Genomic DNA, 25,273 nt, shown 5'->3' on the forward strand with positions numbered 1-25,273 from the left:
TCCCGAAGGCATGCTGAATGGGGTCTTTTCTAAGGGTTCCCCTCTGCAGTTTGATGTTCCCTCTAGCGTTTGAGGACTGGAAATGCTGAGTCTAATCTTCAAGTTGCTGCAGAATGACCAAACACACTGTCTAGCAACTCCTTGAAAGATAAGGGCAGGGTTTTATGTCAGAAAAGTCAGAGGGAGGGAATGCGAGGGCTTGGCGTTAGTTTGAGTGGGTGTAATTGCTGCATTATCAGCTGACTGTGTCTGTGTGCCCCTCTCTGCATGACCTTTGGAGCGTAGGACCCGTGTCCGAGCAGCTTCTGTGTCATCACATCACATTTCTGCTTACCTCTGTGGGCAGACTTTCTAAGCAGAGTTTGATTTTGGTGCTGGTTAGATCACTATCTCCCAAGATATTTATTGGTTTCATCAACACAGTAAATTGTCTCAAGTCTCCTAAAGAAGTACTTACAGAGATTTCTGTGGCTGATTAATCGCAACAGTTTGCTAGATAAGAATAAAGACAAATGATTATTTAAACCTGCTTATGTACCATGACTCTTTTTTCCTTGATTGTGGTAGAGTGCCAGCTGATGAAGACAGAACGACCTAAACCAAACACATTTATCATTAGATGCCTCCAGTGGACCACAGTAATTGAAAGAACATTTCATGTGGAGACTCCAGAGGAGCGGTATGTTTCATTCATATTTAATACATAAACTACTTGCAAAAGCAGATGCAAGTGTTCAGCATTAACAGCGAGTCCTTTGCTGAAGCTCTTATTTATCAGATGATGTACGTCTAGACTGAAAAGCAGCAAAGAATTCTTGAGTGTCTCAGTTTTAGGGCATGTTCCAGTATAAAAAAATACCTTAAAGGGGGTTTCAGAGAGTGGATTTTGAGTAGTATTGGTAGATGAAGCGTTACTAGGTTGAGGATCCAAAGTGGACGGATGCAGGTGTGTACCAGCACACAGGTAGTTATTTCTGGAAACTTAAGGTTCATTTCTCACTGGAAATGTTGTGGTGTGTGAAATGAAGGGGTTTGGACTTAGGAGTTCCTGGAAGGATGAGAACAAATGAAAGAGAGATTCAGGCAAAGTTGTGTTTTATCAAAATACTGACCTTTTAAAGTCTTTTTAGACACCTTGCTTTTAAAGGAAAAAGGTTAGTTGTATCGTTGCTGATTGCTAATGTTTTATGCAAATGAGATAATAAAAATGATAGTTATCTGCTGCAGGTGCAGATTTCTGTTTCAGCTGTTAGGAAACCAAGCTAAGAGCATGCATCCTGTACTCTCATCATTGGAGAATTGATCTCTTACCTCCTGAGCGAACAGTTTTCCAGCACAGCTATTCAACAACCACAGAGTATTTAAATATTTACTTGCTCTTCAGGAACTGAAATTATTCCAGTACCATTGCCCTAGGGGAAGGGGTATTTTAAACCCCTAGTCCTCCCTAGATATGTTACTGGAACTTGTTTATTTTTAAGATCAGCAGATTCTACCTAATATTCCTTGCTTTTTTTTCTTTGCATGCACTGATTTAATAAAGGTTCCTTTATGTTGCTTTTCATTCTATTACAATGATCAGAAGAAAGGTGAAATCAAACTAAAAGCAAAGAAAAAGGTCCTTGTTTCTTTTAGTAGCTTTGTGGTCAGTGACCCTAAAGGGAATGAATAACAGTTTCCACTTGGGGGAAGGCCTATTTCAGTCTTGTTTCGTTCCCTCCTAGCCAATTAAGTCAGCTTTATGACACTTCAGGGCTCGGAGTGTTAGTCACCTCTGCTGTATATGCTTGAGACATAAAAGCTTAGGGTGAAATTCTGGTCTTCTAGGAATCAAAGTTACTCGCTTCAGTAGGAGTAAGATCTCAACCAAGTCACTAATAAATCTTAAAAGAGATGTAAAGGTAGATAGGCCTTTGTCCTTCTCTATGCCTTTAAAACCAACATTTGTTTTTTGAGAGAGATGGAGAGATAAAAATACAGAAGAAAAGGTTCTTTTTGTAATTGTTCTGAATATGAAAAATGACCAGTAAATAAAGGACTATGTGTGTGTTGGTGAATGAAGCAGCCTGTGCTAGCAGTATAGGGAGAACATTCAGAATGTTCAGCATCACCTTGCTGCCAGAACAAGAGGAAACGGCCTCAAGTTGCACCAGGGGAGGTTCAGGCTGGATGTGAGGAGGAATTTCTTTGCTAACAGGGCTGTCAGGCATTGGAAGGGGCTGCCCAGGGAGGTGCTGGAGTCACCGTCCCTGGAGGGGTTTCAGAGCCGGGTGGATGTTGCACTGAGGGAAATGGGCTGGTGGTTGATAGGGCTGGGACAAAGGCTGCACTCCATGAGCTTAAAGGTCTCTTCCAGCTGAAACCATTCTATGATTCTATGGGTAGTACACATTCAGACAAACTCCAAAATGAAAAAAGCACAGGGTGGGAAAGACTTTGGGTGTAACTGGTGCAGTTTTTGGTAGAATGTTATGTTGAGTATTTTTTCTCATGGACTGTGGGGAATAACGTGCTGCTTCCATCCATCACCAACTGAAGTTCATGGGTTCAGATATGATTTAAAAAAAAAATGTTTGGTTTTAATAATTTAATAGTGCCAGTGGAAAACTTGCCATGGATCAGGATGGCACAGCTCCACTGCAGCTTGTGCAGAGTTGTTCAGCATTCACTGCTTCTGTAGTAGCAAAAGATTTTACCTGGGCTGTTCTTGGGAGAAGAGTTTAGCCAGCACCTAGAAAATATCAACCAAACCACTGCATCCCATTCTCTGTGCTTCCAAAAGATAGGAAAACATGGTAAATCACAGTCCCCTGAACATGTCTTCAGCCCCTGTCCCAAAACCCCTTCAGCCCTTACGAGTTGTGTGCTTTATGTTCAACAGATTTGCAGTGAAATGAAGGGGAGGCTAAGAACTTTCACTTCAGTAGTTTCCAAAGGTGTGAAATTTCCCAAAGGACACTGGAGTGGAAAGATCTCCATGGGAGTTGAAGGGGTCAGGATTAGAGCACCCATTGCTGAAACAGCTGTGGAAACTATCGTAACCAAGACCTGTGCCTCAGATAAAATGTCACTGCTTTCGCTGACATTCTGCTAAAATTTGCACAGGAATCGCTGTACTTGTGTCATCATCTTTGCAACAGTAATAACCTGAGTATCCTTGGCTTTACCACTCCTCCTAGAACACCCCTTGCCATTAAAGTTTGGGGGATGTGTGGGAAGAGGTGGCATAGTGCCCCCAGCAGTTAGCTGGATGTCTTTCAGTGCACTATTGGAATGGAGCAGCAGCGTTGAACTGTTTTGTGCTACTTGGGTGCCTTTTGCACTTTGGTTTTGGCAAGTCTGGTTTTGTTATGTAAATCTCTGTATCACCACAGTCCTATCCTGAGCTGCTGACTGATGAGCTACTAGAAATTCTGTCTGAAAAGCCTTACATTGTATCCAAGATGGGAGAACTGTCACTTGTTTATAGTATGTTTAATAAAGATATATGTTCAAAGTACTCTTAAAAAGATACATTTTTTACAGTGCTTGAGAATGCACTGTGCATGTAATTCATTGTATGTTGCATTGGTTGCATTGGTTGATCAGAGAGCATTAGTTGCTGTGTATTCCTTGCTGACCCCTTGCCGTAGCAGACAGTGAGTAATCTAAAGTCACAAGTAATGAATGTCTTTGCTTATATTTTGCCAGGGAAGAATGGACAAAAGCCATCCAAACAGTAGCAGACAGCCTCAAGAAACAGGAGGAAGAGATGATGGATTTTAGATCTGGCTCTCCCAGTGATAATTCAGGTGCTGAAGAAATGGAAGTTTCTATGACAAAGCCAAAACACAAAGTGGTAAGTGGGCAGAGCAGGAATAACGATATTTTTTTAAAGTCATCCAGAATGTGGATGAGAAATAGCCATCAAGATACAAAAGTTACAAGGTTGTAGATGCAGCTTCTGGAGAAACAATTGTCTGAGCTGAGCAGGTACCAGGCAAAGTCTGTCTGGGACCACTGGAATTCTGATATGCTTACTGCATGGCTTTCAAGGCCAGCTGAGTCTGGATTTGATTTGTCTATTCTGCTGTGATACAGAACCTGAAATCTTAGTTCCTGCTGGACTGTGTGATTGTGGAAACTTTGTACAGGTTGGTGCAAAGGTACTCCACTGGATTTGCAGGATTTAGGATTGATCCAGTGGATTTAATTGCTTCAGATTTAGAGTTTAGGCTGACTCCCAGACAGCTGCTGCAGTGTCTGTCCATGGTGTTCCTAGAGCTTGGGATTTTGCATCAGATATAGCATTGTGTGAATGCATGGGGCCAGCTCTGCAATGGACTTCCATGAGAGGAGATCTATTCCCTGTGAAGCCCTTCTGGGTATCTATGTTCAACCTCTCTTTACTTCTTTCTACCCTCTGGTGGTCTCCTGTTTGGTTTTGTATTTCCCTTTTAAGAAAGAATTGACAGAACCTTCTCCCATGCAAATGCTATGTCTGTGGGATGGTGCCAAAAGCACTTTGTTGTGTCCTTCTCTCACCATTGTTAGCTGCACTTACTTTCATAAGTTTGTTTGAGTTTTGGGAAAAGTAATGAAATCTTGAAAGAAAAAAAAGATAGCCATCAACACACCCACCAGTGTCATCACTAAGTATGTGTGCCAGCCTTGTGTCATGTCAGGGATTTTAGACTGGTGTGGGTGGCTACTGACATGTCACTCTGAATTGTAGCTGCCATTAGGCTTCTGTGTCCTTGGCTGAACAGACAGTGCTCTTGCTGAGGAGCTCCTCATAAAAACCACCTCAAATTAGCATGTTCTTCTGAGGCAGCGACTGTCTCTGCATGTTAGTGAGGATAACCAAAATATACTGTTGGGGTCCTGGCATCAACGCTGTTGAACAATTCACAGAAAGTCTGCCCAGCCAGCTCTAGGGAAAAACATGAAGGCAGTTTGCTGTTGGGAGCATCTTAAAATTCCTCCTTACTGTTGCCATGTTGGGAATGGCCACTGATGTGACAGTGCAGAAGCTATCTTTGGCCTGCAACAGGTTCTGATTTTCCCCTGCGTTTTTCCTAGTGGTAAAACAAATAAGAGCAGCTAATCTGTGAGACAGTTGTTTTGTCTGTGAGTTTTGGTCCTTTTCAATGAAGCACAAGGAAGCTGGTCCCCTAGAGAGGTGGGGAACATGAGAAGAAAGGTATGGGTTTAATCCCTGGAATCAGAGCAACATGTGCCTTTTAGTGAATGTCTGCACTGACAAAGTGGTCAAAATGTCTATGGATTAATAACAATGTGTTGAGTGGTATTTGCACAGTTGAGTGTCGAGTCACGGGAAAGAGTGTCCTGTTAATTAAAAGCTTATGGCTTTCCCTAAATAGTTTGATTGATTATCTTTGAGAGTGCACTGATAGTCATTTTTTTTTCTTTGGAAGAATCATTCCTGCTTCTGCCTTGTACTGAGCAAAAGGACTCAAACCCCCACATAGGCAACACATCAACGTGTTCTCATGGCAATGAGAGGTTCTGAGAGTGATATACCTGTTGTTAGTTCGTGTTATTCAGTTCTTGTTTATCTGTATCATTAACAGACCATGAATGAGTTTGAATACCTTAAACTACTGGGAAAAGGCACTTTTGGAAAGGTCATTTTAGTCAAAGAAAAAGCAACTGGACGGTATTACGCTATGAAAATCCTGAAGAAGGAAGTTATTGTAGCAAAGGTGAGGAGATGAGCCCTCGGCAAAGACATACCAAGGATTCTCTTGACTCCTTGTAAAGAGTGTTTGAAACAGAGCTCTGATCTGGGGATTCACTCTGCTGATTTCCTTCTGCTTGTGTTTCAGGATGAAGTAGCCCACACGCTGACAGAAAACCGCGTTCTGCAGAACTCACGGCATCCGTTCCTAACAGTAAGCGTTTCTCCCTCTGCTGAGTGCAACTTGACATCATGACAACCAAGACTTGCTTTGTTTTGGTGATATCTGTGTTTTCAGGGTGGCTGTGTATTTTTGTACCTTTCCATTTTTAGGAAGCACAAGTTAAAATGCTTTTTTAAGTCTTCTGGATCTTGCAGAGCAGGTCCTCGGCACTGCTTGAAGACAGTGTTGCAGGGTGTGGTTTGACTTTTATGGCTCACCCATTTAATGGCTTGCTATCTCTGAGAGAATTATCTGCTTTTCCTTGTCCTCTTCTCTTTGTAGCAGAGATCAGAGTGACCCTGTTCTTGTGACAAACACGTTCAGGAAGATACAGTGGGGGAAAAAATCTCTTTAATTATGCCTTTCTTTGTGTTTTTTTTAAACTCCCAGAACCAGCTCACTATGAAACCAGAGCACTGGTAATGCCAGCCAAAGGAGAGTGGAGGCAGCAAATGAGATGGGATAGGGAAAAACAGGACCATGCCTTCTTCACTGCCTTCCTTTTGGATTGGTTTAGCTGTGAAATCAATATTCTTAGTGCAGACCTCCAGTGTGCCAGCAGTCTCTCTGGGCTGAGTTCAGATACCTAAAGTTCCACCCCAAAATTTTGTTCCTGATATTTGTTACAAGTCAGCCCTGAATTGTTTCTGACTGCTGAAACTCTCTAAGAGACCTGGGTAGGATCCCAGTTGTTTCCTTTGTCCAGGTACATAAGGACTTAGCTGGAATTTAGACCTTTTAAGCATGGCCTCTAAGTAAATATTGGCTGTATTTGGTATAATCAGCAAATGTTTGTTGACATGTCTGAAACATGATCCTCCCTTTCTCTACAAAAATATGACTGGTTTAAAAATGTCACCCCTGGTAATGAAGGTGATGATATCATATGCAGTGTTTCCCTTTTAATGCTTTCATAAACCCAAATGTCCAAAACAAGGGGTGTCTGGAGAAGGCAGCTACGAGACTGGGTTATGACCAAAAAAACTTAAGACTGGCAAAGAAGTCGATGTTCTTCTTGCCAGAGGAATATGCACGACAAAGCTACACAAAGGCACCTTGTGACTCTCCATCACGCCCTCTGTCCAGTCTGTTTTTGTGAGTTGCTCACAAATTGGTATTGACAGCATTGCTCAATCCTCTGGCAGGCTGTCAGCGTGGCAGTTGCAGGCACCAGGGTAGAGACCAAGGGACTGGTGTGTGTAAATACGTGTTTCATGCAAGAGGGCTTACAGCCAGCGTGGTAAAACCTTGTGCTCTGGTGTATGCTTGTGGCCTTCTGTCTGTGGGATGAAAGTGTGGGAGCCTGTGGCCTAGGGAGGAGACTTCAGAGCCACTGTTGGTACGTTTTGTTTCAGTGTTAATGGGCCAGGACTTTGCTTCACAGCATTATAGGCATCACCGATAGCATCTGCAAAGGATTGGTTTAATGTTTTATTAAATGTAGTTCATGAAATAAGTTGGTGGTGGATCAGTCCTCAGCTGCAGCAGGAAAGTGTAGGTAAAGATCCAAGGACAAAACATCTACTGAAATAGAAAATACCACGTCTGTTTCTAAAGATCTGTTAAAAATGCCTTTATAACTGCCAGCTGTCTGCTAAGTTTTGGTTTAAATCTCTTTCAGGCTTTAAAGTATTCCTTTCAGACACACGACCGCCTGTGTTTTGTTATGGAGTATGCTAATGGAGGGGAGGTAAGGAAGTGTCATCATGTTTAGTACTTTAGGATTTCCCTGTACTACTGCTAATTCTGTTTGACATTATTTAGTGAAGACCCTTGTTTGCAATTAGAATTAACTCAAGCTGTCACAGTTAAACAGAGCTGTTTGCAGGTTTAACTAATATTAAGACTCTTAATTTTCTTAACTCCCTTTTTAGAGAGCATTTTATGTGACAGCAGCATATTGTAACGTGACATTGAGTAGTTCAAGAAGGCAGGGTTGCTTTCTAGTTGCTTTTCAGTCAACTTTTAACACTTGTTCATTGATATTGTGAGCATGGATTGCTTTAGAGGGAGAACTAGAAACAGCAAACTGATAGTCAAGGAGGAAAAGCTGGAGCATGAACATGTCTCTGAGCAGTACTTTTAATATGTCATTGTAGTTCAATTAAAAATAAGGCTTTTTCTGTACATGCAAGAACGTGCAGCACACACACTGGTTATCACTGTGCAGAAATGTCTAATCGATGGATTTACGATGCTTTTTAACACATCTGGTGCCACAACTGGGTGAGGATGGGAAGGGGTTTTGTCAGGGTGGCCTGTGAAGTGTGAGATGTAACTCAGAAGCACGTGCAATCTAAAGGTAACCAATCCTTGTTCTTGTAGTTGTTTTTCCACCTGTCCAGAGAGCGTGTCTTTTCTGAAGACCGGGCTCGGTTCTATGGAGCTGAGATCGTTTCAGCACTGGATTACCTGCATTCAGAGAAGAACGTGGTTTATAGAGATCTAAAGGTACACAGGAAAAACAATTTCATAGCCTTTTTGGGCTTGGGCTTTTTGTTAGTTAAGTCACAGAAGCAAATGAGCGTGAACTTTTAAGAAAGCCTTTGCTGGCTGAACTGTAACGTAACAGTTCTTGCAGCCGTTGGACTCGACTTTCCAGGTTGTCTTCATGCTTTTTTTAGTCCAAGAGGTTGTACAATGCATTTATCAGGACCCTGGCAGTGTTTCAGAGAAAATGAAGGGACACTGAGCTACTCAAAATGCATTTTCATTTTCCTGCTTGTGTTTGAAGAGAAACGTTGCTGGTTCTTCATCCCAGAACGTAACAGCTAGATGCAAATGTGTGGATGTTGTGCTTCCAAGCAATGTGCTGCACGACACTTCCTTCATGATACCTGCTTGCAACTAGAAAATGGGATAAACAAGCTTCAAGTTGCTTATCTGTTTGCTGAGCACAGAAGGGAATAAAATCCTGCAAACAAACTTGGGAAATTCATGAGAAAAACACAACAGTAGGGTTTTTGGGTGTTTTCTTTTGTTCCTGAGATGAGGGAGATAGTGGTACTTCATCTAGAAGCAATCTAAAATGAAGCATGCTGTGTGATGTTTTCAAGTCATTCTGGGATTCCTGCTGCGATTTTGTCTCCCATATCACCAGAATTATTTGAGAGAGCACTTTCATTCATAAGCAGTGCAAACTGTCCTGAAATATAGATGGCTTTCCCAAAAGTTAGTGATGCAGGCTGGGATGAATACCACACGCTGAGTAAACGTCTGAAATGATTCTCATGTAAAGGGTCTCTTTGGCAGTGGTTCCGTAGCCTTGCATTTGGTTTTTGTTTCATTTGCCATCCTTTACTGGTACAGAATATTTCATAAAATCACAGAGTAAAAGCAGGGATAAAGCTGTGTGTCTTTTAAAAGAGCTGGTGTTCTGGTGGTGTAAATGTGATGCCTACATTCTGCTTGCTTTCTGTATATATGTTTGGTTACCCAAAGACTGCAAATTAGTTCCTTAACACTCCCTAAAGAACTACGGCAAGTTGTATAAATGTATATTTACATCAGACATGCTTTGGCAGCTGCTATGGTTCTGACCCCAGTGTGAATGAGATTGAAAACTGACCTGCAGAAGCTCATGTCTTCTGTTGGCTCTCTCAGGAGCAGTGTATGTCAAATGTGATAATGTCTTTCATTTGCATGTTCTTCTCAGTTGGAAAACCTTATGCTGGATAAAGATGGGCACATCAAAATAACAGACTTTGGGCTATGTAAAGAAGGCATCAAAGATGGAGCAACAATGAAGACTTTCTGTGGCACTCCAGAGTACCTTGCACCAGAGGTATGTGTATGTTGGCTCTTGTGCTAACTTACCTTCCTAAATGCCATCCGTGATAGCGGTGGTAAAGAATCATTCCTGAACCATAGTGTGTTCATACAGTCGGTGCTGTTCTGTAACAACACACACTGAGAATCTTTTATTCATCATGTTCTGGGACATATCTTAAGCATAACAATATGTGATCATTTTTGAGCAGACTGGTGTCTCCCTTGCACTTTAGGAACTTAAATGAAACTTAAAGTTTCATTTAAACATAAGGAAAAACTATTGGACTGTGAGGTGAGGGAGCCCTGGCCCAGGCTGCCCAGGGAGGGTGTGGAGACTCCTGCCCTGGATATTTCCAAACCCACCTGGACTCATTCCTGTGTGACATGATCTAGGTGGGACTCGCTTCTGCAGGGGGGTTGGACTGGATTATCTTGAAAGGTCCCTTCCAACCCCCACCATTCTGTGATTCTGTGAATATTTCTGTTCTACTGGAATCATAGAGTCATATGTCAGAAATCTGATTTTACAAAAACCCTTCCAAAATACTTGAGAGGGTATGTGATGGCTTGGTGACTGTTTCTGCTGTGCGTTGGCCTGTTTGAAACCTATCAACAGGACTTTGCTTAAGAAGTGAAAGTATTGTCCAGTTCCTTCATTCTTTGAAAGCAGTATAAAGTGTCATGTTTTCAGAAACAGGACAAACCAAGCTGCTCCTGCTGTATTTAGCATGGTATGTGTTAAAAGTGCCAACTGTTTTGTGACTGTGAGACTGGGAGATGTTTCTCAGTGTTAACTTGAACTTTTCTTTTTCAGAGGAAATAAATCCAAGCAGGGTATCTCAGTCCCCAAACTGTGTGTTTTGGGGGATTTTTTTTTTTTGGTCTTTTTAAAGTGTAAAATGCAAATGTGTGCTTGCAACTTTCATCCTGGAAATGTTCCTTCTGAGGGTTATGCAACGCAGGTGGTGTTATAGCTGTGAGTTAGTTACGGGCAGATCAAAAGTGCAGTTGTGTGATAGAGGCTGTGTGTATCTGTGGTGTGTTGCAGGCTGGCTCTGCCCACGCTGTGAGGTGTCTGGAAGCAGCCTGGCTGCACTAGCAGGGTGCTGAGCCTGTGCTGAGGCAGCGTGCCTGGCACAAGGGCTGTGGGCCTTGCGCTGGGTGTTTTGCTACTTGTGGCCTTAAGACTTCCAACCAGCTCCGAGCACAGGGAAAAGCAAGTCTTGTGCTGCTAGGAGATTATGTGGTGTTGGCACAACCAGGATGTAGCCTTTCTCTGAGATAGGAGACTTGGACATTGCACACCTTGAAGCACAAAAAAGTACAAAAACCAAAGTGGTGGAGGAATATTTCTGCAGAGGGCTGATGTCTTTGCTGCTCTACTCTTACACGCTCTCCTCTTGCGTGCAGTGGCAACGTGCTTTTGAGTTTTGTTTGTTTTGGTTTGAACTCCCAGCTGCTTTCAAGGGCCTCCAGTTTCTTCCTAATAATGAAGAACGTGGGCACCTGTCAAAGTAGCTTACAGCAGGGAGGTGAAGCCAGTCTCATGGTAGCTGCCAGCTCTCTGTGGATCACCAGAAGTCTTCAGTGAATCTAAATTGGGGTGCACACACCACGATTTGAGATTTACTGACGCAAGGAGTAATTAGCAGCATGACAGAGTGTTTATTATTCATAAACATGGCTTTTATTTTAGCTTCCCTCTTAAAATCAATTGCTGAGCTTTAGTTTCTCATCAAGGATTTTATGAGAAGTCTAAAAATATTTATTGTTTTGGTTTGGGTTTTTTCCTGGCTTGGAATGTGGGGATTCCCTGGGCAGGCATTACGTTGTTCTTTATGTTATATTAACTATTGTTTATCTTTTTCATATTTATGATGAGTTGGCTCATCCAAAACCCTGAAGGACAAATCCTTTTGACTAACCCAGCTCTCTCCTTTACTTGCAAATCCCATCTGTGAGATGGGAGTGTTAAATTCTGGAGGCTTTTGGCATCTGCTTGGTAGGATGTAAAAGAAACGGTGTGAGAGCGATAAGGTCACAGATCCCTAAAAGCAGAGGGCTCAGGCTGCTGCTCTGTGAGTGTTGCCCAAATCTGGCAGAGCCGCCTGTTTGTACAGTTGTTGCATCGTTGTTTTTAGGTTCCCACTGGAATCTCCTGCATGGATGACAGTGACTGAACCATGTCAGCTTTGATGTGTCAGATGAAGCGGTGGCTGTGATGTTTACAGCTGTTCTGCCATCTCTTTCAAATTCCATCAATCCAGGGCTCCTTGTTTAGGAAATGATGATCCTTAAATTTAAGCGAAATGACCTTGTTCCTTGGGTGCTCCCCAGCTGCCCTGTGTGTTGCAACAGCTCAGGGATGAGTGCGATACCTTTTCTGTCATGCTCTGTTTTTGATGCTAACACCATTGCTGTGTTTCATGCAGTCACTGATGGGAGTGTGTGCTTGCAGTGATAAAGAACTTGCAAGAAACAAGCATTTTATATTCTGTTTAGAATTAACAGAGGGGGAAGGAAGGAGTTGTCACAGAATCTCAGAATCTTAAGGGTTGGAAGGGACCTTTAGAGATCATCTAGTGCAATCCTCCTGCAAGAGCAGGACCACCTAGAGTAGGGCACACAGGAACTCATCCAGGTGGGTTTGAATGTCTCCAGAGGAGACTCCACAGCTCATCTGAGCAGCTCTTTCCAGTGCTCCCTCACCTCAACAGGGAGGAAATTCTTCCTTGTGTTTCTTGGGAACCTCTTCTGTTCCAGCTTGTCCCCGTTGCCCCTTGTCCTGTCATTGGCCATCACTGAGAACAGCCTGGCTTCATCCTCCTGACACCCATCCCTTATGCATTTGTAAACATGAATGAGATCACCCCTGTCTCCTCTTCTCCAAGCTAAAGAGCCCCAGCTCCCTCAGCCTTTCATCAGCAGGGAGATGCTCCACTCCATCATCTGTGTGGCCCTGTGCTGAACTCTCTCCAGCAGCTCCCTGTCCTTGAACCAAGGGGCCCAGAACTAGACACAATATTCTAGATGTGGTCTCACGTGGGCAGACTAGAAGGGGAGCAGAACCTCTTTCGACCTACTGCCCATACCCCTTCTAATCCACTCCAGGATGCCATTGGCCTTCTTGGCCATGAGAGCACATTGTTGGCTCAGGCTCATCCTGCTGCCCACCAGGACCCCCAGGTCCCTTTCCCCTACACTGCTCTCTAAGAGTTCATTCCCCAACCCGTATTGGTATAAGGGGTGATTCTTTCCCAGATGTGAGACTCTACACTTGCCCTTGTGGAATTCCATTAGATTTCTCCCAGCCCATCCCTCCAGCCTGTGCAGGTCTGGTTGAACAGCAGCACAGCCTTCTAGGGCGTCAGCCACTCCCCCCAGTTTAGTATCCTCAGCAAACTTGCTGACAGTGCCCTCGATTCCCTCATCAAGTTCATTAATGTCTATATTGAACAGTACCAGTCCCAGCACTGACCCCTGAGGGACTCCCCTAGATACTGGGAGAGCAGTAGCTGCATTGTCACACAGCCTGTGCCGGGAAGGCTGGGTCAGCTCCCGGAATGCCGCCCGCCCGCCCGGCAGCTGTGTCGGCCCCTATAGATGTCCGGGGCAGCTGCACAGCCAGCTGTCGCTAGCTGTGAATCATCCGGCTGGGATGCTGTAAATAGACCAACCAGGGGTAATCTAATACCTGCCAGCCTTTAGGTTTTTACTGCAGGCCCTTTCCCTTGTTCAGATAATTAAGGGGAATAATTAGTGAATAAGGAGAGGCGGAGTGCAAACGGTTGTGGTTGTTACGTGGAGTGTCTGGATGCTGCTTTTATTTGTGTGAAAAATCTTTATCAATGTTTGTAAGAGGTTCAGTTCCTGCTTTTAAGTTTAAATTTGTGTTTGGCTCTTCTACCTTTTTAATGCTGAGTGTTGAGTATTCAGAGTTGCAGTACTGTAAAGTTTACACAGACACCGTGCAACCAGAAAACACAGCGGTGGTGTGGTCGTGGTTTGTGCTCTTGGCAAGAGCAAGCGGCTCAGTGCAGACCCAGGAAAAGAGTAAAGATGACAACTAAAACCTGAGGACAGATTCTGGAACATGAGACTGTTGGTGTCAGCTACAGACAACTGCGTAGGAGACACAAAGTCTAGAGAAGTCCTCGTAACATCCACTCCACAAGCCACAAAACACTCCCTTCAGCAACCTTTAGTGCAGTAGATCAGAAATGCACTACGACAGGACTTCTGCAGAGCAAGCAGGAGCCATGGGGGGGCACTGCCAGGGTCTCGAGTCTCACCAGCTAGGGCTTTGTCAAGTAGAAGTGACCAGGAAGGGGTAAAAAAAAATGAACTGTGCTAGAATCCTTCTGCTATGAGACCTGGCAGAAGTCCATCCCAGTGACAGTTCCTGGGTTTGCAACCCTTTAAGTTTAGAGATCGTAAGCAATTGCTTTTGGAGAGGGGCAGAAGGGAGGAGAGGAAACATTTCCAGACAATTTGGCTGCCATTTTGTGACCTTAAAGCTGGTCAAATGTTAGGAATGGTGTTCTGGCTCTTAATGTTCAGGGTAGATTAGTCATTAGGTATTTGTGGGTGGTCTTTCAGGATGTCCAGAGCCACCTTTGGTATGGGAGGGAGCGGTTCATGTGAAGATGATGGAGACATTTGGCTTGTTGCTTGTGAAATAGCAGGTCGACAGTCCTTTTCTCCTCTCCCCATACTGGTTCCTTGGTAGTTTGGAGTTTTTTCTACAAAATCAAATCCCATTTGGAACAGTTTGTGATTAAAAAAAGTGAGAATTTAACAGCTGGCTCTGTAATGTGAGAACAGTTCTCAGCCTTTGGGCTTTTGAAGGCTGTGGTTATCATGACCATAATGTGAGGGAGAGTGGGAGGAAGAAGAGAAGGAAGTTACTGCAACGTACCCACTGCCCCTTTTTTCCCCCTTCTGCTCATCTAGCGTGGTAAGCATGGATGCAAGTTCTTTTCAAATGGATCTTCTGCAAATACTCTGCTGGTAGATTCACCTGTGACATGTGAAAAGATTGATTTTCTGTGGTGAATTTTGCCTCAGGTTCTGTGTTGGTGCCTCGTTTGGGAACATCTTCTAAAGCCTTTTCCTTACCTTTCTGCAGGTGCTGGAAGATAATGACTATGGTCGTGCAGTGGACTGGTGGGGTTTAGGAGTTGTGATGTATGAAATGATGTGTGGCCGGCTCCCTTTCTACAATCAGGACCATGAAAAGCTCTTTGAACTCATCCTTATGGAGGAGATTAGATTTCCACGCACTTTGTCACCTGAAGCAAAGTCGCTCTTGTCAGGTTTGCTGAAGAAAGATCCTAAGCAAAGGTGAGACTGTTGTTTCATAGTCTTCACTAACTTTTAAGCACTTGTGACCTCAGAAATATTGCCCCCTCCTCCTAAAAAGGTCAAAAATTCTGTTAAAGGCTTCAGAAAGAAGTTAGTCATTGTGCTTTGTAGAGGTGTGTCTCTGAAAGGGAACAGGACAGGTGACTTGAAGGTGACTGTTTCTGTGCTGCCATGTGAAATGCCCATGTCACCGTCATTGAAACCAATGTCAAACCATACTGCATAAAGGACTACTGCATACATGTGTGCCAGCCATCCTTCTGTATTTAAAGCTGAGGAAGCTACTTCAGATGAAATGGTAGTGTTGTTTCGAATCCTTTCAAGATGATCATCCATCAAGTGGACCTGCTTATGTTTGGTTTAACTTTTGAGGTGAGCTGACGCCGCAGATAGCGACATGAAGCAGCTTTGGTGATCAGAAGACTGGACTTCAGATATAGTGGCTGCAAATTAATCCTTCCTTTGGTCATAATGACTGCTGTGGGTTATAAGCTACTCCACACTGAATGCTTTCACCTTCTGTCTCAGTTCAGGCTGTTATCTGAATTCTTGTTTAAGCCTATGCCAGTGATCTGGCCTCCTGCTTGGGACAGTAGGTGGTGGTGTTTGTACCATGGTTGTGGTGGACTGGATTTCCTCCTTTTGTTTGTTTGGGTGGGTTTATTTTTTTTTGCCATGCTGTATTATTTAAGAAGTAGCTCTTGATTTAAAACCAGAAGAAACCAAAACAAGAAACCCCAAGCCCTTAATAGCTAACAAACAGAAAACAGAGCAAGATCCAAAAAGGATGTTGACCTTTGCACAAAGATAAACAGCAGTTACAAAACTTGCCATCTTGTCAACCCAGACGGTTTTTAAACAAATAATATTATGACTCTGCCCCTGATCTCCTGTCCTGAAACTTCCACAGTGAATGTTCCCCAAATAGGAAGTCTTTCATGTGAGGTGCGAGCAGGGTATTCCAGTTTGCTTTCTGATGTTTGTTTAGTCTCAGTGTGCGTGTGCGTGCACATAGCAGGAAAATGGCTTCTGCCAGTACATGGATACTTGCAGCAAGGATTTTTGTCATCACTCTAGACTATTTCCATCACTATTATTGATGGAAGAACCCTGTGGAGAGCTCTTGTAATGCAAATCTACAGTTTATACTACTGGAGGATCCAACTTCTCGTGACAGCAGGACCAGCTGTAAGCAGGAACGTGGCCAACCTGAATGACAAGGGCTGCAGTCCCCTCCTCAGCCTGGCCCTGCAAGGGCACCTCTAGGAGCAGGCTGTGTAATTGATGCTCACCCCTCAGGGACTGTGCTCTGCAGCCCCTGCCAACGGGATTCCTGTCCAGGGAAGTGCCAGGTTAAATAGAGTTGTGACCCTTCTGTAGCTTATTGAGGTGACGGCCTTTGGATCCCAGGAAACACAAGCAGTATCTGCTGTAATTTGTTCTTAAAGGAGCATCTCTGATGAAGCAAAATGCAATTTGTTTACAAACAAAGAATGCCCACTTGTTTCTAATTACAAGGTTTTCCCAGTGCCAATAATTACTCCACAATATGCTAATTTCATACAAATAGCCACTGCTTCACACGTATCTTCTGCAGGCTTGGAACCAGCCATGCTCTGAGCTGTTGGGACAGATGATTTTCATGCTGCTGATACAAGTAACTCTAGACTTAACTATAGCCTGCACACATGCCCACAGCTTGCTAATTACACTGGTGCTTCCCAAGCTTTTTTGGATCATGGATCATTCTTGAGCACTGGTTTCTCACCGATCACCATTCACCCAGCTTTTTAACTGAAGGTGTGATTCTGCAAATCCTCTGTGCTTCATGGTGTTGCAGGCAGTACAGAATACTGAGCTGGAAGCACGAGGAGTAGAAGTCCACAGCCCTGGCCTTGTAGTTTGATGTTCTTTCTGCTGTGTGGTCTTGTGTGCTGTGAGTGGGCGCCTGGCATACCTGATAGGTGACTCAGAGTTCATGAAGCCACATTGACAAAAACCAGCCAGATAGTTAGGAAAATACCTCCAGTGAAAAGTGAAACAATGTGCAATAGTCTGGTTGACGTTAGCCCCTTGATGATGCTTTGGGGAACTGCTGTGTAATTCAACAGAAATCCCTTCTTCCACAAAGCCCAGTGGTGGACAGAAGTTGATGTGATCGTAACGTTGTCTGTAGCAGAAAAAGTCGGAGCTGGCAGCATTTAGGAACTGATGATGAACTTCAGAGACAGCCAAAACCACAACAAAAATGAGAAACTGGGAGGTGTTGTACCTTCCTGTACAATCCTCAAAAAAAACCCCAACCCAATCACAGAGAAGGCTGATATAATGAATTTCAGGGGGTTGTGACCTGCCCCTAGTGAATTAGGTCTTAAAAATTAGCTGTTGTACCTGAGCTGGATGTATAGAAACAGGCTTAGCACTCTGCCTTCAGTAACACAACTTCAGTCTCAAACTCACAGGCACATGGGGAAAATGTGAAGAACAAGAACTTGCATTCTGCTTTTAATCATGGCTGTTTTCTAAATTGGGTCATATAAAAAGCATTTAGTAAGAGAAAAGGAATTTTGAAGTTTCTTTTGGGATTGATATAAGTTCATTAATCTTGTGATGTGAGCCCTAATATTTTCCTAAGAAGGGAAAAAAATCTATTCTGCAAATATTTCCTTTTTCTGGGACCTGAAATTCTCCTTCACAGCTTTGGGACATGTGTCAAATGGAAGGAGGCAATCAGAGCATTTTTTCACACATAGAACAGTGAGGTTTTAAACTTTTATGACTCTTTTTCTCTGGCTATGGAGCCTGTAACCCATGCAAGTGGGCATGAATCAGAGTGCCCCCCTTAGAGGGACTGAGTTCAGACAGGTAGTTTGTAATCTGTCACAGGTCAGGGTTGTTCAGGTCTTTCAGATGAGGTTTGTCACAAGCTGTTTCATCTGTTTCTGTGGTGCTGTTGGACATTGCCTTTCAGGGAGAGCAAACAGCATTTGACAAACGTCTGTTAAAAGATGGAATCACTCCACAGAGTTGTAGCTGTAGCTTTGGAATGCTGAAGGTGGTCACTGGGAACTGGTGATCAGTCCTTGCAGTCACACAGAAATCTGGCACTCCTTTCTTTTTAGTGATGGTGATTCTTCCCACATCTGGGATGCAACTACAGCTGCAGACACTCAGGAATATCAGGGTCAGTCAAGCCTTTACTAGCAGGAAAACCAAACTCCTTGTTTTTTTCCCCTTGTGAAAGGAGGTGATTTGTAGTTAAGGTGTATGTCTGTGCCCTCTGTTTGTGGTGCTCTGCTATGGGAAGGGTAGATGACTTCAGCAAACTTGCTCTCAGACACAGCTAGGTCTGCAGCCCACACAGCCACTGCTGGAGCGGGAAGAGGCAGAGGTGACAGTCATGGGGACTGCAAGGGCCTGGAGGTGGTCCCAGATAGCTGGTGGCAGGCAGGAGTTGCTAACCTTGAGTAGCTGGTCCTCTTAGGCAGCAGATGTCATGCCTGATGAGCATCCAGGGGTTTGAAACTACACGTGTCTTAGGTTTGCTCTGAAGTGTGTGTGCATCTCCAGACATCTCCACTGGCCTGGGTGTCACTTGAACTGTCTAGTGCTTATTAAGTATTCATACATGTTTAGGACTAGGAGTAATGGAAAGAAGCTGGAATAAAAAAAGTTCCACTTAAGGAAAAACTATTTGAGTGTTGAGGTGAGGGAGCCCTGGCCCAGGCTGCCCAGGGAGGGTGTGGAGGCTCCTTCTCTGGAGGTCTTCAGGAGCTGCCTGGGCACGTTCCTGTGTGACCTGATCTAGGTGACCCTGCTTCTGCAGGGGGATTGCACTGGATAATCTCTAAAGGTCCCTTCCAACCCTGCCATTCTATGATTTTATGTTTCACCAGGTGCTTTGGGGTAGACTGAGGTTTAGCTGTTGTGTATTGATAATTTTAGTCTAGATCAACTCAGTCCAAAGCTATTGGGACAAACTCAATTAGTTAACCCATAAGGAATCTAAACTAAAGCAGAGGAAAACACAAAAGGCAAATTCAAAGAGATTTTCTTCCCCAATTTTCTAGAAATCAGTAGTTTAGAGACTTCCCAGGCCTCAGCTTCCTCAAACATGACTCCTCTGTGGTTACTAATGTTGGGTAGTGGGAGCTTTTTCAATGTTAGTGGCTCTACTATGTTTGTTGCACTCACATAGTTAATGAAGAAGTGAGAAAGTAAAGCTCAGCACAGAGGTGGGAGCTGCATTAGACTTTCCAAGAGTCCTAATCTCTGATCAGGAAAGCTTCCAAAGACTCTGTGTACAGGATTTGGGAAGGAATGTAGCCTTTTCCTTCCAAATCTGGAGCCATCAAATCATGCTGTTCCCAAAGCCAGACAGAGCTTCTTGGTGCTGATGGTTCTGGTCACGGGAGGGTCATGTAGGTGCAGTTCTTACATCCTTCCCCCGAGGCTGTTAAGAAGGTAAGGGTCATGGTAAAATAAGTGACTAGTTTCCGTCCTAACTGTATCAGAGAAGGAGAAATACTCACCTGTGTGCTTGGTGTGAACACCAAGAGCTTTTCTGAGGCGATTTTCTTGAGCCTGATGTGTATATCTGCACTGTTGCAGAACCAGGTTTGGGGGCAGGGAGGAGTCAGAGAAATCATGTGAAGACAAAACAGTGACAAAAGTGGTGCTTAAAACTGTGGCCATCCTCTCAGATGAGGATCCTACGTATGCAAATATGTAACCAGCAGAAGTGTCACCTAAAAGCACGACAGTCTCTTCAGATGAGCATTCGCCCACAGCTGGAACCTGTGGGGTGGCTCCTGATGCGGTGAAGCACAAGCTGATGAATGGGATTATTTGGCAGGGCAGAGGGAAGGTTCTTTAACTTTTAACTTTAACATTACAAAACTACAAGTTTGGAGGTTTCTTCTTCAAGAAACTTTCTTCAAGAGCTGGCAGAGGACCTGGCTTCTGAGACATCATTTCACACGGACAAGAAGAGAAACAATGTTTTTGCTGCCATCCACTAATTGCAATAATAACCCTGACCCTGACAGTGTGTTTATGCACCATAGTGATGGTCCTTTATAGAGAGAGAGATAAAAAATTACAGTACATAATTTTTTAATAGTATATTTGCAGGATTTCTCTGTAGCTTGCCCTTGATTTGTGAAGCACAGACATTTGGTGTTAAAAGGTTAAAGGAAGTTGCCGGCAGTGCAGAGTTCCATCAGAACTCAGAGTGTGGGAATGGTTTCAGTGTAGCATTGGTTTTGCACTTCATTAATAATTTTCTCCCTGGGATTAAGCTGCAATAGGGAAACAAAGGCTTTCAAATGTAGATGGAAGTTAAATGAATGGCCAGAATTGTTTGGCAGGTATTAAGGAGACCAATTTAGGCAGAAGTTTGTTTTTAGAGGCTTTCTTTTGTTTGCTTATTTCCCTCTTTTAAATTGATTTTTGGCCTTTATGATATTTCCTTGTATACTGTAAAGCTTTTTCTAAGTCCCATTTATACTATTTTTGGTTCTGAAGACTTAAATGCACAGAATTTCACTTTCTTGTGTAGGAACCTTTCCAAGATGTTTATTCCTGCTGTGTGTTTATTCAGTTGTTGTGTGTCCTCATGAAGGACAAACCTGCAGCTCTTTCACTTCTCAGTGGTGCTTAACTGTGATGTTTAGAGATTCCTTTCCTAACAGTCCTGAAAAACAAGAGTGTCTTCTGGAATAAGCCTGTATCCAAAATAGAGGATTTCTGTTGTTCCTTTGTTTGCTTTGAATGGATCTGTTTAATACATTAGGTTTGTAAAAGGTAAGTCAGACATCTGGGCTTTTTCTTGGCATTTTCCTGAGTATGTGTTTGCCCTTCATGGAACAAAGGCTCACATTAGATCATGTCTTCTCCAAAGCACATGCAGCCAGCCTTCCTGCATGCTTCTGCAAAGCATGATTCAGGTTCTTCTTAAGCTCAGAGTCACTCCTGAACTTCTGTGCAGAAGTGCAAGCTGTTGACATCCATGGATAAAGAGGATGGACTCCACCTTCTTCACTGGCCATCATCATCTGCTCCGGGGAAGCAACAAGGGACATGGCAGAGATTTGACAAAGCCTTGAAACCTGTGGGGAACCAGCCAAGAGATGATTACTGACAGAGTTTATCTCTCTTCCTGGCCTGCCCTGCAGTTTGTCCCTGTTCCAGGCTGCTGTGCAGGTGCTGCCAGGCAGATGGAAGGGCCATCATTCAGCTCAGTTTGGCCTGTGGGGCTCTGGGGTGAACTTAGGCATGATCTTAGAGCTCACCTGGGGAAGGAGAGCATCACCCAGTACTTAGCTACCAGAAGACTGGGAACCTGTTCCCTGTTCCACTGCTTATTTCCTGGAGGAATGAGAAGGAACAAACCCTCTAGGTTGTTGTGCCACTAAATGGAAGAGAGCCAGGAAGCAAGTGTGGACTCAGAACTGCCAGGCACCTCTGCTGCTTGGTCTGTGGAACAGCCTTGGCCTCTGCCAGCTTGCATTCTCTGCAGACAGTGCTCAGACATGGCTGGGAGGGTTTCAGGCGCTAGGATCCATTCCCAGTTGGCAGCATGGATCAAGTGGCACCGTATTTGACTCCTCCACCCTAAAACATGTCCCAGTAGCATTGTACCTTCAGGCTTCCCTTCCAGAGCATGCAGTGCAGTCTCAAGTTGTAAAAATACCACTTCAACGGCCCTTAGCACAGCCTTCACATTATATCTGGTGTTTTGAACCAAACTCTCCCCTCCATCCCAAAAATCCCATGTATTAGGGCCTTGGGCTTACAACATATGGCCTGGAGGAGATTCCAAGCCAGCTACTGAGCCTCCCACCTGAGGCCTGGCCAGGCAGCTTGGCTTCAGGTCCAACACCAGCTCTTGCTTGACCTTTTTGCCTGTAGTGGCATAGCTTGAGCCTTGCTCACGTAGAGCCATTGTCCTAAACTCTTAAAGCAGGGATTAAATCTCAGATTGCCAGTGGCACCAAGAATCAGAGAGCAGGCAGATTAACTAGAGGTCAGCCTGGATGAACATGGTGGCACCTCTGGTACTTAAAAGCCCGAGCATCTTGTTAACCCTGCTACCTGAACAGAGGTCTCCTGCTGATTACTTGGTCTGTGTTACGTTTTCTCAGTGCATGCCTCTGCTTGCAGATGTGGTTCATACTCTTAGAGAACATTTTAACCTCCACAGCAAAATTTAAGCATCTGTTAGCTCAAGACTGCAACTAAACTGATTGCATCTATAAGCTGTGTGGACAGTTTTATTTTGGAATAAAAGTGCTTTATCTTGATATACCTTAAGTCAATAAAACACCCTTGTTGCTTTCAAGCCAAGGAGGAGGGAAGATTTGCATACAACACGATATTATCACTGCAGTCGTCAACTGTTTTCTGTAATGGAAATTTAAATCAGGTTGCATAAATCAGTTTGTCTTTAAAATCCTTGCCTCTCTTACACTTCAAAATCCAATTCCCTTTTACTGCTGCCATCACTCTGCTCTAGAAAATTGTAAGGGGCAGTCAGCTGGTAATTTATAAAGAGAGAAGGGCGTGTGGCTCAGACCTTTTCCTTGCAGGATCTGCCGTGCTGCCTCGGACAGCATCTTTCCCGAAGGGAAGGTCTTTCTGAATCATGATTGTTTGTTTTTTCTCTTTACCTGTTTGTTTAAGAGAGACTTTAATGAGACCTTATTCTCCATTTGTTAGCATGTTTTCAGATGTCTTTGTGGAACCTAAAATCCACTACCCTCCAGCCCTTGCACAACACCCAAACATCAAGCAGACCCATGTGGATTGTAGGAACTTGGAATTTCTTCACTACTGATGAATTAAGAAATGTATGAGGAAAAAAGAACTGTACTCAAATGTTTAATTACTTAATTTTGCCCCAACAGGTTAGGTGGTGGTCCTGATGATGCCAAGGAGATTATGCAGCACAAATTCTTTGCTGGAATCGTTTGGCAAGATGTATACGAGAAAAAGGTACTTGTACAAGTGTTCTCCTGAGGTGAATTGTACCTGTGGATATACTCAGCATTTCAGACTCTGTTGCCTTGTGTGAGGTACACAGAAACCCCCCCACAGAAGAGGTTTGCAGTTGTTCTTAACAAGGCTGAATTGCTTCATGTTTCTTACAATACTGTGATCAGATTGCTTCTGAACCAAAGCTGTTCTCCATGGTGAGAGGAGTATCTTCCAATTAGATACTTGTTTCTGTGACTCAATAGATAGGATGTAACCAGAATTGCATATAGGCATTTAAAACAGCTTTTCCTATAAAACAGCTTTTCCCTGGTGAGACCTCATCTGGAGTCCTGTATCTACTTCTGGGCTCCCCAGCTCAAGAGGGACAGGGAACTGCTGGTGAGAGGCCAGTGCAGGGCCACCAAGATGATCAGGGGACTGGAGCATCTTCCTTCTGAGGAAAGGCTGCGGGACCTGGGGCTGTTTAATCTGGAGAAGAGGAGACTGAGGGGGGATCTCGTTACTAGTTACAAATATCTAAATGGTGGGTGTCAGGAGCTTGGGGCAGCCCTTTTTTCAGCTGTATCCAGCAACAGGACAAGGGGTGATGGGATGAAGCTGGAACAGAAAAGGTCCACTTAAGGAAAAACTGTTTGAATGCTGAGGTGAGGGAGCCCTGGCCCAGGCTGCCCAGGGAGGGTGTGGAGGCTCCTGCTCTGGAGGTCTTCAAAACCCGCCTGGAAACGTTCCTGTGTGACCTGATCTAGGTGGGAACTGCTTTGGCAGGGGGTTGTACTGGATGATCTCTAAAGGTCCCTTCCAACCCCCACCATTCTGTGATTCTATGGTTAAAGGCCCCTTCCAACCAATGCCAGTCTGTGGTTCTATGATTGTCCAGTGCCTATATACATTTACAGAGAGCACACTGTTGCCTTCTCTTCTTTCACTTCCTCACAGATTTGTGTGGCTAAAGGGAACTGAAAAATCACACCGTAAGGTTTTGTGCCTTGAAAGTGTAGATAGCATTTATACCTCTGTCCTTTCACAGCATCCCTTGAGAGAGAGCTGCGTGCGATCACGAGGGCAGGAGAGACCTGGGTGGCGTTTATTTGGTATTGTGTGAAAAAGATCTCTGAATTACTGTTCTAAACAAGATGTTATCCCTGTTTCCACCAAGTTGAGTGCTTGGGCTTTTGCTGCTTTCTTGCAGTTTAAGGTAAAAAGTTGATAACAGGGCTCAAACGCCTTCTGTGCTCTTTGTTATTTGACTGTAGTAGCGATGCCCTGAGTGGAGGTGAAATCACACAAGCTGCAGGCAACTTATTTAACCACAGGACTGAGAAATATTGTCCCACAGTAGGTACTGACTCAGATTATTGTGGAAACTGCTGGGGAATTCCAACTGTTGCATATATTTCAGAAAACAGTGTGTTAATTGAGACTGGGTCTGACCTTACATTCTGGTTTTGCTCCTGTCGCCTTAGCACGTGCATTGGAAACAGCTGATTTCAGTGAGCCTGGGAGCAATTGCTCAGGGCTTGTCCAAAGAGGATCTTACAGCATTTACCTGAAATGCAGTTGTACAGGTAAAAGCTGAGTTTTGTCACTGCTGAGAGGTGTTGCTGTGCTAAGCTTCATTACCCACTACCTCCAGATAATGGTGAATATGGTTATGAATGTAGGCTTGGGGGTAGTTGAGAAGTCTGAGTCTCCTTCTCTAGACACATTCCAAACCCAGCTGGATGAGTTCCTGTGTGCCCTACTCTAGGTGGTCCTGCTCTGGCAGAGGGGTTGGACTGGGTGATCTCTAAAGGTCCCTTCCAGCCCTTGAGATTCTGTGATCCTGTGAACACTTCCTTTGTAATTAAGCTTTTTGGAAACAGCTTTGCTTTGAATTACAAGGAGTTTTGAATAACTGGGGTTGTCCCAAGAACTAAAGCATTGAGAGACTCTCCTGGAAGAGTGCTGTTATGTCTCTCTGCTGCAAAGAAAGGTGCAGTCTAATCTGCAGTATTTTACCCATCCACAAGTGAATGAGATTTCAGTCACCTGGGGTTTTCTTCTGGTCTTTTTTGTGTCTCTTAAACCAACATAAGCCTGTAGGAATCCTGCTGGCCTGCAGCAGTGGGAGGCTGCAGGTGGCACCTCTGCCAGCTGAGCTGCAGAGCTATTGCAGTGACAGCTTTTCAGTAAAGCAGCATATTTGCTTGGTAAAGGCAGTGTCAGAGCTTTCTGTGGCTTCCTCTCTGTTTCCAGCT

At 44.1% G+C, this 25,273-nt stretch overlaps 1 protein-coding gene across 4 annotated transcripts in view; it reads left to right on the forward strand.

Annotated features, from left to right (window-relative positions):
* The window catches only part of AKT1 (AKT serine/threonine kinase 1), a 77,068-nt gene that overhangs the window by 46,440 nt on the left and 5,355 nt on the right, over positions 1–25,273 (forward strand). For all 4 annotated transcript variants that reach the window (XM_061998650.1, XM_061998651.1, XM_061998652.1 and 1 more), the window contains exons 4-12: positions 568–679; positions 3,691–3,838; positions 5,574–5,705; positions 5,829–5,894; positions 7,525–7,593; positions 8,229–8,354; positions 9,559–9,687; positions 14,803–15,017; positions 22,946–23,033. In XM_061998650.1, the coding sequence (XP_061854634.1) occupies positions 568–679; positions 3,691–3,838; positions 5,574–5,705; positions 5,829–5,894; positions 7,525–7,593; positions 8,229–8,354; positions 9,559–9,687; positions 14,803–15,017; positions 22,946–23,033 (1,085 nt within the window). The remainder of the gene's footprint in view (positions 1–567; positions 680–3,690; positions 3,839–5,573; positions 5,706–5,828; positions 5,895–7,524; positions 7,594–8,228; positions 8,355–9,558; positions 9,688–14,802; positions 15,018–22,945; positions 23,034–25,273) is intronic.

Source organism: Colius striatus, chromosome 6 (genome assembly GCF_028858725.1).
Source record: "Colius striatus isolate bColStr4 chromosome 6, bColStr4.1.hap1, whole genome shotgun sequence".
Classification (NCBI taxonomy): domain Eukaryota; kingdom Metazoa; phylum Chordata; class Aves; order Coliiformes; family Coliidae; genus Colius; species Colius striatus.